Source organism: Cydia strobilella, chromosome 1, assembly GCF_947568885.1.
Source record: "Cydia strobilella chromosome 1, ilCydStro3.1, whole genome shotgun sequence".
In the NCBI taxonomy this organism is placed as follows: domain Eukaryota; kingdom Metazoa; phylum Arthropoda; class Insecta; order Lepidoptera; family Tortricidae; genus Cydia; species Cydia strobilella.
Window position 1 is genome coordinate 22,703,455 of NC_086041.1, and position 15,774 is coordinate 22,719,228.

The 15,774-nt window shown below is 39.2% G+C and overlaps 2 protein-coding genes across 2 annotated transcripts in view; both read right to left on the reverse strand.

Annotated features, from left to right (window-relative positions):
• Nucleotides 1–1,795: 1,795 nt before the first annotated feature.
• Nucleotides 1,796–2,587, reverse strand: LOC134741995 (uncharacterized). Its single transcript, XM_063674915.1, has one exon. The coding sequence runs from the start codon at nucleotides 2,585–2,587 to the stop codon at nucleotides 2,276–2,278; it is 312 nt and encodes a 103-aa protein (XP_063530985.1). The 3' UTR covers nucleotides 1,796–2,275.
• Nucleotides 2,588–2,701: 114 nt separating this feature from the next.
• LOC134741927 (headcase protein) overlaps nucleotides 2,702–15,774 on the reverse strand; it is a 66,177-nt gene continuing 53,104 nt past the window's right edge. The window contains exons 3-5 of the mRNA XM_063674799.1: nucleotides 7,476–7,664; nucleotides 3,163–3,351; nucleotides 2,702–2,872 (exon numbers count right to left, since the gene is read on the reverse strand). Coding sequence (XP_063530869.1) covers nucleotides 2,702–2,872; nucleotides 3,163–3,351; nucleotides 7,476–7,664 — 549 coding nt within the window. The remainder of the gene's footprint in view (nucleotides 2,873–3,162; nucleotides 3,352–7,475; nucleotides 7,665–15,774) is intronic.

Sequence of the window (15,774 nt, forward strand, 5' to 3'; positions counted from 1 at the left end):
TAATGACGGTTCACTTTTCTCATTTGTACATGGCCACCATCAGATGATCTGGTATCATTTTTAATATTTTCCTAAATATACCAACAACAGCTCGTTTTTTATTTACCTTAATTTTTCAAATATTTTATGGATACGATATTATATTAACACACATTAAGTAAATGCACATTAAACTTTTAAATATAATTCTATATACGAACGAGCAAACTTCGATAAAATTAAAATTGTATAACATATGAAACGTCATTACAGCGCCGCCGTGATTGCTAAAATAATTAGGGATCTTTGATATTGTTGAAATTATGAACTATCGAATTACGGCTATTCTAGAATTATGCAATAGTATAATGTATTTCATTAAACTTTCGATAAGCCTGCGAATAGTACACAAAACGGTGTTATTTACATTATTAATACACCGTGCTATGATAAAGTACTGTTTCAGTTAGATATAATATATATTCTTAGAGCAGATAACGATTAAGCGGAGGACACTAATCTTAAAATATTAGGAGGTATTACTACAACCACACAAGGCGACCTGGCAACTATGGCTCATGGATAGGTGTGATTCAGTATTAGGTAATTTAAGAAGTAGGTCATTTGTAGGTATTGCCAATAAAGATGGATATTGTCGTGAAGCGCCAGGCTAGCGTCGGCCGACAGCGGCTGACGGCCGGCGCGGACAAAGCGGGCATAGTTGCGCAGCTCGCCTCCACTCAAACCGTGCTGGATGAAGATGACGCTCATGAGGTGCAGTGATGCGGATGATGGCGTGACAATGATGACTGATGCTACTTTACTACGCAACAAGAACCTGAACTAATTACTTTAATGAACAGCGATTAGTTTAGTTAAAATGTAAATGGCAGTTACGATTAAAGATGTTAATGCAAAATTTTTACCTATAAAAAGTGTCAAGTCTTTTTTAGAATTATTGCCTAACATAGTTAGCGAACGAGTTCGCAGATATCACGTTGACCCAGTGAGTGTGTTCCACTCCGTGGTCCCGCCGGCATCGCGCCGGAGCGCGGAGTGGAGCACACGGTGCGAGCCCCTACGCCTACTGATCCGCACCACTTGTTATCCTAAACACGCTCTAGTACTACGTTTTATCACTTTTAATCAATCACTTTGCGAGTAATAAGTATCAAAGTATAAAAACCTTACCTAAAATATTAACTTTAAACAGTTACTGAGTAAATGTGCACATCACTTATACGCTTAGTAAATTTTTAAGCGCTATTCACTTATAAATTAAATAGACATTCATTATAATTATAAGAAAACCCTTAACCTAACCATGGAAATAAAATGAAAGTTTTCATATTCAACATAAAACAAATAAAAATCGTGTCTTCTTATTAATTAAATCTGTGGAAATAGAAAGCTTAATGATTAGCGGATTGCCGACACGTCGATAATTTGGATTGTATAAAATGCAATTAATATTGTGATATGGCACGACACAGACGTTTCACTTGGTACAGCACAGAGGTATTCGTGTTCATATTGATGTTGGCACTCCACTAATCACCGAAAAAAAAAACAACTAAAACAACTGTGTTACGATACATAACCTTATAGGTATATACAATAATTATAATAGATATAGACAAGCTAATCATATTATTGGTGACACAGCAATGACTTATAGTTAAAATCCTCTATCATATTGATTAAAGTAATGTGAAAAGTGTTAGAAATTAAAAATGATTCAAGACCATAACCTAACATGGCATCTTGATGAAGTTCTACAAAGAGCCATTCTGGTGGGAAGAAATAAAAAGATCGCGATAAACCTACAAAAATAATTATTGTATAACACTTAAGTTAGGTTTAAAATTTTGCTAAAATAAAACATAACTAATAAACTAAATTGAACTAAATAACACACCACTCGATCGCCCTATCAGATAGGGTGGGTATCACTGTCGCAGAAGGTAATCAATAATTTAAACACTCACTTTTAGCTCCTTTAAAAGGAAAGAAAACCGATAAGTTTTTAATTTAAATCAAAAGTAAACCAAAAAATGCAATTTCTGGTGCCGCTGCTAATTGCTTTTGTTAAAAATCGACATTTAATCAACAAAGTACACAATAAAATTAAGATAAAATCAATAGTACGATCTAAACCGACGTATAATATAAATTATTTCCAATAATACCAACTTAATTTAACAGAAATTATTCCTAGCGTCTGACACTAGACGCGTTATGAAGAGTCTATGAGGATCACATCGTAACACGAAAGAGTTCAACAGACACGGAGGAGTTACGCGATCTGGTTTAAGTAGTCGATGAAGTCGCTGGAGAAGAGTTGGAGTTGCGAGGGGTCGGCGAGTGGCGTGTGGCGGGGGGCACCGCAGCCGCCGAGCGACGGCCGCTCCACGGGCGCCGGCGTCGGCTTGGGGCGCAACGCGGCCAGGTAGCGGTCGGCTAGCGTCTCGCCGAAGCTCATCGCGAGCGTCTCGGGGCTGAGCCCGAGCAGGGACAGCGACTCGGTGATGCTGGCCAGCGTTGGCGCGGTGTACTTGGTGACAACGGGCTCCTCGGGCGTGCCGGTCTCGGGCGGGCGTGTGGCCATGCTCGTGTTGACGACGGGACGCAGCGCGGGCGGCGAGGCGCGCCGCGGCGGCGACGGCGCCAGGCTCCAGCCTTCAGTGGGGGTGCCGGGCGAGTGGCCCGGCACCGCCGTCTGTTATGGCCACTGCTGAAACACCGGGTACGCCCGTTTTGTGAAGCAGTAGGCTAACGGCTTGACGAAATGCGTGTCAAGGACGCGGCAGTGCGGGCACGTCACCGGGTGAGAGTAGTCGGAGTAGTTCAGCCGTTGCTGTGGGTGCAGGAGCGGCTTGTAGCAACTGTTGCACTGTCGGATAAATAGACATGTGTTGGTTAGCGATATACTATTAGACTTTATTTATAAACGTACTGTAATTGTGGCAAGACTTCATTTAGAGTATTTAGATTCTCTCATATACTTATAACAATAATTATATTGACGAAATAAATATCATATACAAAGGAAAAAATAACCAAGGCCTCCAGTGCCCGGGGCTGGAACCGAACCAGCGTCCTCCGTTTACGCGACAGATATTTTCATAAGAAAGTAATTTAATTTGTTCTTAAGAGTAATAACTATATTGGTTATGAATTTACCTTCAATCGGTCAGCGCAGCACGGCGTCGCCATGAAGATGTCGTAGGAGTACATGGTGCCGAGCACCAGCGACGCGCCGTCCCACTTCTGGCTGCAGAACCGGCAGCGGATGGTGCGCTCCGGGTCGCATCGCTCCAGGCAGCCCATGCACACGCAGGTCAGGTATTGCGTGCGCCCTTCCACTTTCACCTGGCCACAAGAAAAAAAAATTTAATAACTTAATATAATAAGGAGGTATGTCATAACAATAAGATCACCCTACAATGGATCAAAGGACACAGCGGAACCCGGGGTAACGATGCTGCGGACGAGCTTGCCAGGCAAGGATCGAATGCGGGAGCGATTGGCTCAGAACCGATCCTCCCGATACTGTTTAGCAAGGTACGCTCATGCTGCTGGCACGTACAGGGAAACTACACACAGAACATTGTCTAAACCAGACTGGATGCAGACAGGCCAAACAAGCCATGCCTGGCATCAACGGAAAGCTCACAAGGGTGCTCCTTCAACTAGGGAAGACCCGACTGGTTACAAAAAGATGTTTCTTAAATAGTCCATGACCTGTTATGACACTGATTACCATGCTCAGTGTCATAATAGGTCATGGACTATTTAACAAACATCTTTTTATAACAGGTGTCACAGACAGTCCCCTATGCAGAGGATGCATGGAGACAGAAGAAACAGCCTCCTACGTGGCGCTGGAATGCAGCGGAGTGGCCCTATACAGGGCAAAACATCTCGGATCCCCGAAAGACCTCCCCGAGGTCCTACTCAACATCAAAGGTTTGATAGGATTCCTCGAGGAGCTGGGCTGGCAGGACTAGCCTCACTGCGATCGTACGTGAATTTTGACTCGCGGCACGGCAACGAGGTTCAAAGAATATAATAAGACAGCCCAGAGGCGCGCCGATGGCGCTATACTCGTATTTGTGTATCTTTTGACTGCAAAGACTGCTTTGCAGCTATTTTGTCCTTTGAGTATGAGTAGATTATGCATTTAGTCTCCACTAAATGCATAATCTACTAAATGCATAATCGAAAATTATATTAATAAATAGTGCGTTTATAGTTTTTATATCTCTTTATTATCTTTAAACTAAAAAATGTTTTAACAGTTCTGTAAATACAATGTTTTAACACCCCCTGGCACTGACTAAAATACCGACTTGGTTTCACATTACATCTCAAAACTTTTTTGTAGTTGAAGAATTGCGTTGCGAGACTTGCATCTTTTACATGTAATGTTTTTGATGGGATCTCATCTCTTTTTGTAGGCAGTCCTTGTTTTCGGGTACTACTTCTTGTACGCCAGCTACCACTTTTCTCAAAGCTCATACCCATCCCACAGTATATACTCGCACTCATACCTATACAATACTCATGGCCATACCAAACTATAACTCGTACAATACTCATACCCTTACCCATCCCACACCATACCCGCACTCATACCTATACCATATTCATATCCTTACCATACTCATAGGCATACGATACTCATACTATACACATCTTCATACTCACATCGTATATCGTAGACCTTCACCTTCTATTTGTAGGAACTGCAAAAGTAACTTTGTAGTAGCATATATTTATATGGGATTACAAAGTAACGTATGCATTTCTCAAATCTTTAAAACGTGACTAATTTTGCAATATTTTTAGGTTTTTTATGGCTTGAGAAGCTAAAAAGTTAAAAACTACTTACTATGATTAAAATTTACAGCTTGTGGGTCTGCTAGAAGTACCTTAGAATTATGATGATTGGTGAGTGAGTGAGTGTGTCAGTGACCAAAGTAAGCAACTTTGACGTGCAATAATTCTTATACTACAAGTTTAAATGGAATGTTCTTGGGGATATATCTAAGCCATATTATGCCATATGTGTCACTAAATTCGGGGTTCTAGCTTTAGCCAACACAATATTACAGGACGTTGAAAATGGCCTGAGTGGCTTTGAGAAAAGGATGGTACGGCCGTGCCTCTTTGTTTTAGCTCGACTTGGCGCTTTACACGCGCGACAGATTATCGCTCCGTCTGTGACGAGCTTAATAGTAAGTTTTTACCTAAATAAAAATACGATAGCCGTTTTGCTAGTTCTTAATCGATTAAAATTATTTTTAAACTATAAAAACATTTTTTTTAACAGGTACTATACATACATACAACGTAATAGGTATAATAGGTAGCTTATGTTAAATCAATTATTTATTCTTTCGAGATGGAATGGAACATTATTCAAAACGTAAAACTTGAATGACATTATAATATGTCGGTTAGAAAACATTTATTTATTTATTTCAAATGAAGTTTTCTCAAACATACGTATATTATAGTATAATATATACGGATATTATCATTACATTCATTGTAATAGACCGCAAAATACCGTGTTGCGCTCGCTAATGCGCGTCGAAACCAAATCAGCGCTCTGCAGTTTTTTATTCTTTGGCCACAATAACTCCGATATTATAGCACTTTGCTTGTGCATAAGCGAACATAGTGCAAGGAAGGAACGGAGCGACGAGCGACACAGCCTCCTCGTCTCAAAGCTGGCTCACGGATGCCGGCCACGCCATTTTCAGGCTGCATACGCATGAAATGTGGAAAAACGTTCGATTTCTTAAGAAAATATTTTTTGATTAACAAAAGCTATGTTGCATTTGTAGAACCTGTTAAAACATTTTTGTTACTTTAAAAATAATTTTAATCGATTAAGCCGTTTAGTAGTTATAAGCAAAGTTAGCCGCAAAACGGCCTGTCGTGTTATTTTTTTTCGGTGAAACTACAAATTTCAGGAAAAAAGTCAAATGTTACAATTGTTGTGCATAGAGTGAAGATGCATATTTTTTTTTCATAATTTTTTGTTGACTCATTTAAAAGTTATAAGCTCTAAAAAGTAACAGTTTTTGGCCAAAAACTGCGCGAAGCGCCTTAATATTTATTTTGTAATTGTTTATTTTTTTAACGTGCCTTTATTTGTTTACAGTACATATGGTGCTACTTTCTCGCACTAGTGCGTAAAAGAGCACTTTTCGTGCATATGTCGAAAGTTTAAAGGGCCATATGTACTGTAAAACGTTGTACGATACACGTGCGAATAGGTAATTCGCAACTCGTGTCGATTTAAAACACTCCCCGCGGTCGTGTTTTAATTTATCGCCACTCGTTTTGAATTTCCTCTTTTCCGCACTTGTATCGTAAATAACTATTTATGACTGAACTTTTAATTTAATTTAATTTTAATATTTTTTTTAAATGTACCTATGTTATTGTTATTTTAATTGTGCTCGTGATTTATAATGTAATATGGATCTCGTTATCTGCAATAAAGATGAATTGATTGATTGATAAATCTTAAGATAGGCGTAGGTAATAATTAAATATTATAAATATTATGAGGCAGTCTTACACAAATCGACCTAAGTAAGCTCAATAAGGCTTGTGTTGTATTTAAGTACCAGACTACGATTTAAATAGTAGTTAGATATAGATACATACTAAAATAGTAATAAATGTATAAAGTGGTCGTAAACGTAAACCGCAAGTGCACGTATGCTAATTCTGCTGTCAAACAAACATACGAGTATACATGAGCCCGTGTTCGTCTCTAATTCCATAAGCAAACAGCACAGTCGAGAAGTTACTCGGGCGTACTCCGACGTATGAGCTGCTACAGACGTTATGTTATTCCTATACTTAAATAACTCTGCGGGATCTTATTTAAGTTTCTGAACTCCACCCAACAAACAATCGAGTTAGGAAAAGTTGGTATCTTCCGTGCCGTGTGACGAATAAGAATATCACGACAAGTGACTGCTTAAGAGATCCCCACGGTAAACAGTGAAACAAACCTGCTATTTGTTTTATGCTTGCTGAAATCCGAGTCAAAAAATTCGTTGCACTTCGCCGAGAAAACAAGTAATTTTAAAGGTATGCAATGTCACTATGGCTACAACGACAGAACAACAGCTAAGTCGTTTTAATATTGTAGGTATTGGTATTGGTTAAACGTTGGCAATAAATCTCCGTTTTGCGAGTTTCGTTGAAGTAAGTCACGTTCTGCATAGTAATATTATTTACATTCCAAGTGATGATTACTGATGCGTTTATATTAAGTGTTGAGATAAATTTAGTACTTACCTAAGAGCAGGTCCATAAATCTTATCATCACGTCAAGTAATTCTTATACGGTCTGCTAAGTCAAAAGCACAAATTGTACTCCACTTTGGCCATTTTTGTTTTTATAGCCACTTCAGTTGTACGTTACGCAATTATAGTGTCACGAGAACATAAAACGATTTCAATACCTCGACAGCGCCGCTGGTGTGCTGCTTGGGGCTAAGGAAGAAGGTGCCGTCGATGAGCGGGTAGCGGTCGAACACGTGTAACGTGTCCTCGCAGAGCGCGCACGTTACGTTCGGCTTGTGCTGCCCGGCCAGCGTTGACAGGATGAACAGCCGCGTGTCGTCGTTGCCGTGGTTGCCCTCGTCTTCGATCTACAACAACACAAACATTACTGTTACAATTAACCCTGCACAATGAGCAAAGAATCCTAAGATTCCATCGGCCATGCCCTCTCCATTTAAATCGTTCAGATTCATCAGATCAGAGATCAGGCCGAAGATACTGACGATAATTTTAATGTTCAATACTCTTTAGCTACAAGATATTTAAGAAACTTAGACGGGATATCAATGTTGAAATTCTGATTCATAAATGCGATGAATACGAATGTAAACATATGCAGGCATTGCATAGCAAATCCGATTGAGCGTCTGAGATGTCTCAAAAACAAGATAAGACTGTAAAATAACACAAGAGAACGAGAGTATACGTGTTTCAGGTGTACGAACAAGAAAACAAGGGCCGACCCCATCGCGTCTAGCACAGACGTTATTGTAAAACCCCTTTCGCAATTTCAATATTTCATATCCCCGCATTTACATATTACGATTAATGCATCCACCCACGACACTTACCGCAGCAACTCTCCCTTCGTAATAACGCAAGTAAATGACTGCATAAAGTTGAATAATGAAAGGCTGAAAGGCAATTACGCTGAATTCGGAGTCGAAGTCAAACAAAGGCTCGCGAGCGAGATCGATTGTGCGCGGATTCGTTCACGTACAACCAATTTGTAAGAGCGGATAATAATGAAAGTTTAACGAGTTACTGCTTCAGACTACGCCAACGTATGACTTGATTAAACACATTATGAACTGCCAAAGCGTGCGTGAAACGCAACGCTCGATCAAACGCGTTTTCATTTTCAGCGCAGCTTCTGTAAACCCTTTTGTTAACAGTTTGGAACTCGACGGGAACAAGGCAAACATTTCAAAGTTGCATCGCGGCTAAAGCCGATCGGCGGCGATGATTGCAGAACGCATCATCCGTAGAACTTGCGCATTCTAGTCAGTATGTATTGATGTTAAACATTCCTATTATTCTATTATTAGAGAGCGACGTGACACCAGGAACACATAAACGTACCCGGCGGGAGCGTTGACCTACGCAAACAAACTCAGTATGATTTGCAGTGCAGTACAGTGCAGTTTGCCAAAAGACGAGGCGGGGCGGGCCATCCGGACACCGCCGCGATATCTTACTTCCCAACTCCGACACGAACGTTCCGTTTACGACAAACATTTTAAATCATTCCGAAAATTTGTTGTGTGGTGTTAATGCGTCCTTCCATTTGTGTAATACAGTAATTCAGACACCTGCCGTCAATTTCGTGTGATAAATAACAGGGTTATAGGTCTGCTCGTTTATGATCGATTCATTCCAGCGAGCAGCTGGTGACTTGACATATGCTTTAGATATTTCGTGATTGATAACACCAAACAGCAATAAAGCGATTTAGCTAAATGCACCTAAAAAGAGAGGAGTTAGTGCGGGCGCAGAGCTAATGAAATGTCTATGAATTACAGTTAATTAAACCGGCGCAAAACGGCGCTAGAGACGTCGCCTAAGGACTAATGAGTGACAATTAAATTGTTAAGTGTCGCGCTCACGAAAGTTTAGTGAGGTTGCAGGGCGCGGCCGACGAACCCGGAGCGCTGCAAACTTACACAATTTACTTTTTGTACAGTAAGATTGATGAGCACTCCAACGCAGACTATTTATTTACTCAATCCGATCACGCTTTGTCTCGCAATTGTCGCCTTTACAACTGGCCATGAGTCGGCGAAGCAGTAAACCGATACATAAAACTTGTAACGACTTAAAGCATGTACAATGTACATTGTATTAGCGTTGTGCATCAAAGTAACGAAGTGGCAAATATAGGAAAAGTACAGAAAGCGAATTGGTGTGCCAGCTAGTTAAGGAGTCGGACTGGGCTATTTAAGCGGAGTAGACGATCGTAGCTTCCTCTAATTACGCTGACTTTACGTAGTGTGGAGAAACTTGCCAGTCTGTAAACTTACAATGGTGCCGAAACCTTCCCGCTTAGATAGAAGTCCTCAACGTAGATCCGTGTACAGTATTTTGGTTTTCACTTGAGTTAAATGTTTAATTAAAGCGTTTGAATTCTAGTAATATATATACTTATATACTAATATTATAAATGCGAAAATGTGTCTGTCTGTCTGTTACCTCTTCACGCTTAAACCGCTGAACCGATTTAGTTGAAATTTGGCATAGAGATTAGAGATAGTTTGAATCCCGGGGAAGGCCATAGGGTAGTTTTTATTCCAGAAATCACCCTTTAGGGGGGTGAATAGGGGGGTGGCACATTACTAACTCCAAGCAGACGAAGTCGCTGGCAAAAGCAGGTATATAGCGAAAAGTTGAAATCGACTCCCAAATTAAATCGTGGTTCTGATGTTTGTTTCGGTGTTCAGATAAATCGGTAACAAAAGATAAGAGTCAGTTACACGAGGAGCCGAGAGCAATAAGTGCACTTCAAACACTCCACGTCCCGCAGCAAAATGATGTACACACATTAAAAGTTTCCGAATTGAAGGTGATGGGATTTCTTAATTAAAGAGCTGTACGCCGCTCTCGCAAGGGTATACTTGACGTTGCCTGCGATACGAATGTGTATGTAATTGTATTTACAAATCTATTGTATTGTTTTAGGTAAATTTACCTATTTTGTAATATGTAATAAAAAAAATATGTATCAAGAACATGTGTAATCGTCTGAGAGTTCCCAGACACTTCTGAGTTAATACTGGCCAGTGTTCAGCGTGATGACTCAAACAGCACATAATTCCTGGGTCTTTTGTTCGTGTTTTCTCTTATGTTAAGTTATAACAAACAGTTGACTTTAAGTTATTTACATATAGCCGTCGTCGTTTCTCATTGTTCTCGTTTTACTAAGTAAAATGTTTGCAAACGAGCTTTTAATAAAACCAGCAGACACCGGCGACCTAAAGGTTGAGTAACGACAATAAATCTGGATCGTTCTCAGGGGTGGCTTATTTTTAATTAGCCAAATGAAACTTTTCCTATTATATTCTGCCGTCGCCGGCACTCGGTAGTAAGTAGCTCGTACCTACAGATAAAAATTAAATACAAAAAGCGAAACGGCGCAGGGGAGAGAGCTGGAAGGCCGAGAAAAATGAGAAACCTCACCGCAATCCAATTAGTCGCTCTAAGATACCTTATACTAATACAATGTGTCTAGAAAACAAAAACAAGTCATTTTACGTATTAAAAATTAAAGATATCTAATATTGATGCGGTTTTAACACCCCCTGGCACTGACTAAAATAACCGACTTGGTATCATATTACATCTCTAAACTTTTTTGTAGTAGAAGTATTGCGTTGCGAGACGGGCATCTTTTTACATGTAATGTTTTTGATGGGATATGTTATACATTTCTATGGGCATTTTCACTTAAAAGTGTACCCTGTAAAACTGTAAAATGTGTGTAAACTGTAAAATGCCAGTTTTGTAACGCATTTTCACATATGCATTTTGAGACGGATCACCTGTATAGAACGTTACAAAACTGACACCCAAAATTTGAATAAAAAACTGGGGACACTTTTGTTTTGTCTCATTCAATAGTACTCGTGATTCTAAATAACCCAAAAGTTGATGATTTTTCGAAAAAAAGGAAATGGTACCTTTTCTGAAAACCCCCCTATACATTCTGCATTATGCTTATTCTGTCCCATTTGGTGTGTTCATTTGCAAGTTTGGCAACCAATCATCGACTTTATATACAAATTTCAACATGTAGGTTATAACTTGTTGTTCGGTGTTTGAAAACTTTTCCAGGGCTTGTTACTTCTTTATCTTTATAAAATATCGTATAAAATACGGATTTAATGTCACTGAATTTATCTACAAACTTTGTAGTTATCGTGCAGATCAAAGCATTAAAGAAAGTAACGGATGTTTTAGCGCTCAAGACTTTCTTTACTGCGAAAACATAATATGCTTTTTTAGATAATGTATTATCAATTTGTGCACTTGGGCTTAACTTTACTCGGATTGCTTGTGAGACAATGTCTTAAATCTTACCAATTCATGAATTTCACTCGTGCTCAATCAGGTACCAGAATTACGAGTCGGTATTGTCACCCCGCCGATATTACCAATAACGTTAAGCTGACAGATACACACAGAAAACAAGCAAGTTTTTCAATGACACCGTCTCAAACAATAAGTCTGCAGGCGTATTTGCGGAGCTCGATACATTTTATTCTGGCGGTGGCAGCAACATTGCGTTCCGCTCCGCCTATTATTTGCCATTGTCTAAAGTTTTGTTAATAGGTACTTATACTCAAAACCTACATAACATAACAAGAAACCACGTTTTTTATTGTGAAGTTTTAACGCGATCGCATTTTATAGATACAATTGCAAATACAAAAATAATAGCCCCATTTATTTATTTAATCTTTTTTGCACAAAAGAAAATACAAACGTACAAAAGGCGGACTTAACGCTACAAGGCATTCTCTAACAGTCAACCTTCGGGTAAAGCAGATAACTTGTAGGCGGTGCAACATCATGTTGTAATTGTTGTAATTACAAAACAAAGTAAGTAGGTATTTTTACACAACTCATACAACTAAATAAATACAAGTAATATAAATAATACATAGGTATAATATATATATATATATATATATATATATATATATATATGAGTAAAAAACATATAAAGATACATAAACATACACATACATAAGAAATCAGATGAAACTAACAAAATAGAGACGCTAAGAATTTGCCATTCTGCCAGCAAAGTACTCACTTAAGCTTTTTTAAAACCAAATCTATTTGAAGACTGTCTAATTTTAACAGGGAGACTGTTCCAAAGACGAGCTGAATGGAGAATGAATTGGACGTGTAACCTGTTCGGTGAGATGGTATATACAGAGAAAAGTGGCCAGTAGAGCGAAGTTGACGTACACGAGAAACACCATAGTAGTTGAAGAAAGCTTTCAATATTCGGGAGATCGAGGATCATTAATGACAGAAAAAAGGTTGCAAAGCATGCGAATGTTGCTACGAACTCGTATAGGAAACCATCCAAGTTTAGAGCGGAAAGAAGAAACATGGTCGTATTTACGGAGACAGAAAATAAACCGAATGCAATTATTTAGTAAGCGATCTAACTTGTTCACGAGCTCTTATTTAAGTCTGGATAACACATCATTTACAATTTTACACCCAGACATAAAATGTAAGGCGCCATTCATTTATTACGTAAGACGATTTTTGCCAGATTTGATGACCCCTCCACCCTATGTAAGAAAAAAATTGAATAGGCCGACCCCCACCCCCTGTTTAGTATTTATTACGTAAGAATCTGAAGGAAAAATTATTCCACATCGGGTTTGTTAGGGTTCCGTACCCGAAGGGTAAAAACGGGACCCTATTACTAAGACTCCGCTGTCTGTCTGTCCGTCTGTTTGTCACCAGGCTGTATCTCATGAACCGTGATAGCTAGACAGTTGAAATTTTCACAGATGATGTATTTCTGTTGCCGCTATAACAACAAATAGTAAAAAGTAAGGAACCCTCGGTGCGCGAGTCCGACTCGCACTTGGCCGGTTTTTTTTAATTTCGATTTCCAAAGAAACAATTTTAGGAACTTTTGTTTTGTAGGTACCCTGCAAGAGTACAAAAAAAGATATTTTTCTACTCGTCGAGTATAATCTGTGTATTACGACTTCATATGCAACACTACAACCTTACTCTTTTCAACGTTGGATAGTCTATGGCACTTCCGACTTAAGCATAAGAATTTTATCGATACGGTTTAGTCAAGTATAAAAATTTTGAAAATAGAACTTCATACATTTCAGTAAAATATTTCTTGTTTAAGGAGACTCGATTCAATGCAAATTAGCCTACTTAAACACGCTGCTGCGTCGCATCTGCTTTGTGATTGGTTGGCCAACAATTGCTTCATAAGTCATAAACGCGCATGTGACACCCTTCGTATAGCAACATCCATATCCTACGAAAACCGCTTAGCGTTGCTTGTTAGTCTCCATAGGCTACGGTGGCCAAAATCGAGAAAAAAACTGTCTTAAAATTGAATTTAGCGCGGAGCAGGTACCAGGGCCTCATGAGTTACGAGGAGGTGTCGTTGACCAACCCGCCGGGGGCGCCGGGCCCGGCGGCCGGGGCGCGTACGAGTATGAAGGTATCGCGGGCTGCGGCAGCTCGCGTATCTTAGCTGTATACTTTTGGTTTGTTTACCTAAGTATATGATTCTACTAGTTGAAAGTATTATTTTTTTGTCTCGTAGAAAAAGTATTGTATACAATAGTGATATAATCAAGCTTTTCAATCTCGTACCTTAACCTAAGCAACTCAGCAAGCTTCGTTGCTTAAACACGGTACTCGACTGAAAAGCTCTCTATTATATCACGATTGTATAAAATACTATTTTGGAAATAATCAACTCTGGCTTCATTTTTTAGTTTTTCTTTGTCGGCACTCGCACGGATGCACGCGCTTTTTCAAAGTTATAATCTTTACTTGCGCATTTTTGCGATCTTACGTAAGAACTATCAAGACTCCCTAAAAAAAAAGACACGGTACCCCCCTCCACCCCTAAATTGCCTTACTTAATAAATGAATGGCGCCTAACTGTCAATTCAAACCAAGTCTTCACAAAGCAATGGCAGCCCCGGTCTATCTTCCATAGACAATAATGACGGCTTATAATTATCATCCTTATTCTGCTGTAAACCTGTCTGCGTCTCATCAGCGTCTGTCTGTCAAAGGGTCTTGTCGGTTTTATGTAAATCTCGTTCATTTATTGCTCTCGCAACTTTGTAGCCGATACTCGAGGGAGCTCGGCGAATTCATAAATGCCAACAATTTGTTAATCGTCACAAACGCTTCATAAAATGAAAACACAAGCAATCAAATACCTCGCGTCGCGTCGAACGCTATGTATGTGCAGAAAATGTGTGTCATTTGGAAATTACAGGTGCGAGGTGTTCCAAAAATGTTGCGTCTCCAAACTCTCCAACTCTCCATAGATAGATACTTATATATTTTCGCGCGTGAATTACGTACGTTCTAGAAATTCCATACGCCTGCAGATTGAACAAAACGCTGTAAGGGTTCGTCAGTATTCAGATTTAGTTTTTGTTGCTTCATAGTAATGAGAGCAACACATCGTTTAATTTAACCTTTATAATAAAAATATTTATTCATGAAAACAGCATACAACTTTCGCATAAATACAACCTCCGCCAAACAGTTTGTTGGCAGCAATAGGCTCCATTTCTTTACAATACTGTTTTAAGTTATTACTTATCTACTTATTTGGGTATATAAACTGTTTAGGTACTAGTATAAGTTATAAATGTAAGTTCGTTATAACATAATATGCTTTAACTTAAGTACTTAGTTAGTTTTTGTACTTAGTGCTAATGATTGTATCTATTGCATAATTTGTACAACGGTCGTTAGGGGTCAAGATTCGAAGCACTAACGCTCATTACTTTATCGCTTTCTGTCTCGTAGAATATGAAATGGAAAGGAGATCGTGTCTCGTCACGACGGGAATAAAGTAAAATTTAAATTCAAATGGGTGTTAAAAATGCTCGAGTGCAAACCAAGTGGGTGTGCGGACGCTTTGATGCGATTTTGATGAGGTACCGCCCGATACTAACCGCCTGACGGGGACGATTTTTATTAAAAATGTTCCCTGACAATACCACGATGTTTTCGCGATAAATGAAATGTCATAAATTCGTCAAAAGAAATTGATTGCCGGCAACTCGATATCTACGAAATTCAGTTGTGCAAAGTTTGACGGAAAAGAACGTCGGCAATTCCGTTGAAAGTAATGTAGTGGAGCTGTGCAGACGAGACGAGACGGTACTGTTGGTACCTAATACGGTACATGGGAAACTACTTATCCTAACTTCGTTTTATCGTTAGCTGGATTGTTATGTCAGTTAGTGCCCATTCAACTGGCGTCATTAACGCTACCTAGATAATGCGCCGGCGTGTTCTACGACCGGCTCTTTTACAAAAGAGTCATCACTCATGTACGTAATGGAATGGTTGTGAGTTAACTTAGCACTTTAATTCTGCTAATTATACAATAGCATATAACCAGTATAGGTAACTATACTTAGCGTAAATGAACTTAAACGTATATATTAT

What these genes read in the sequence shown, in the direction of transcription:
- LOC134741995 (XM_063674915.1), bottom strand. Translation starts at nt 2,587, where the DNA reads ATGGCCACACGCCCGCCCGAGACCGGCACGCCCGAGGAGCCCGTTGTC.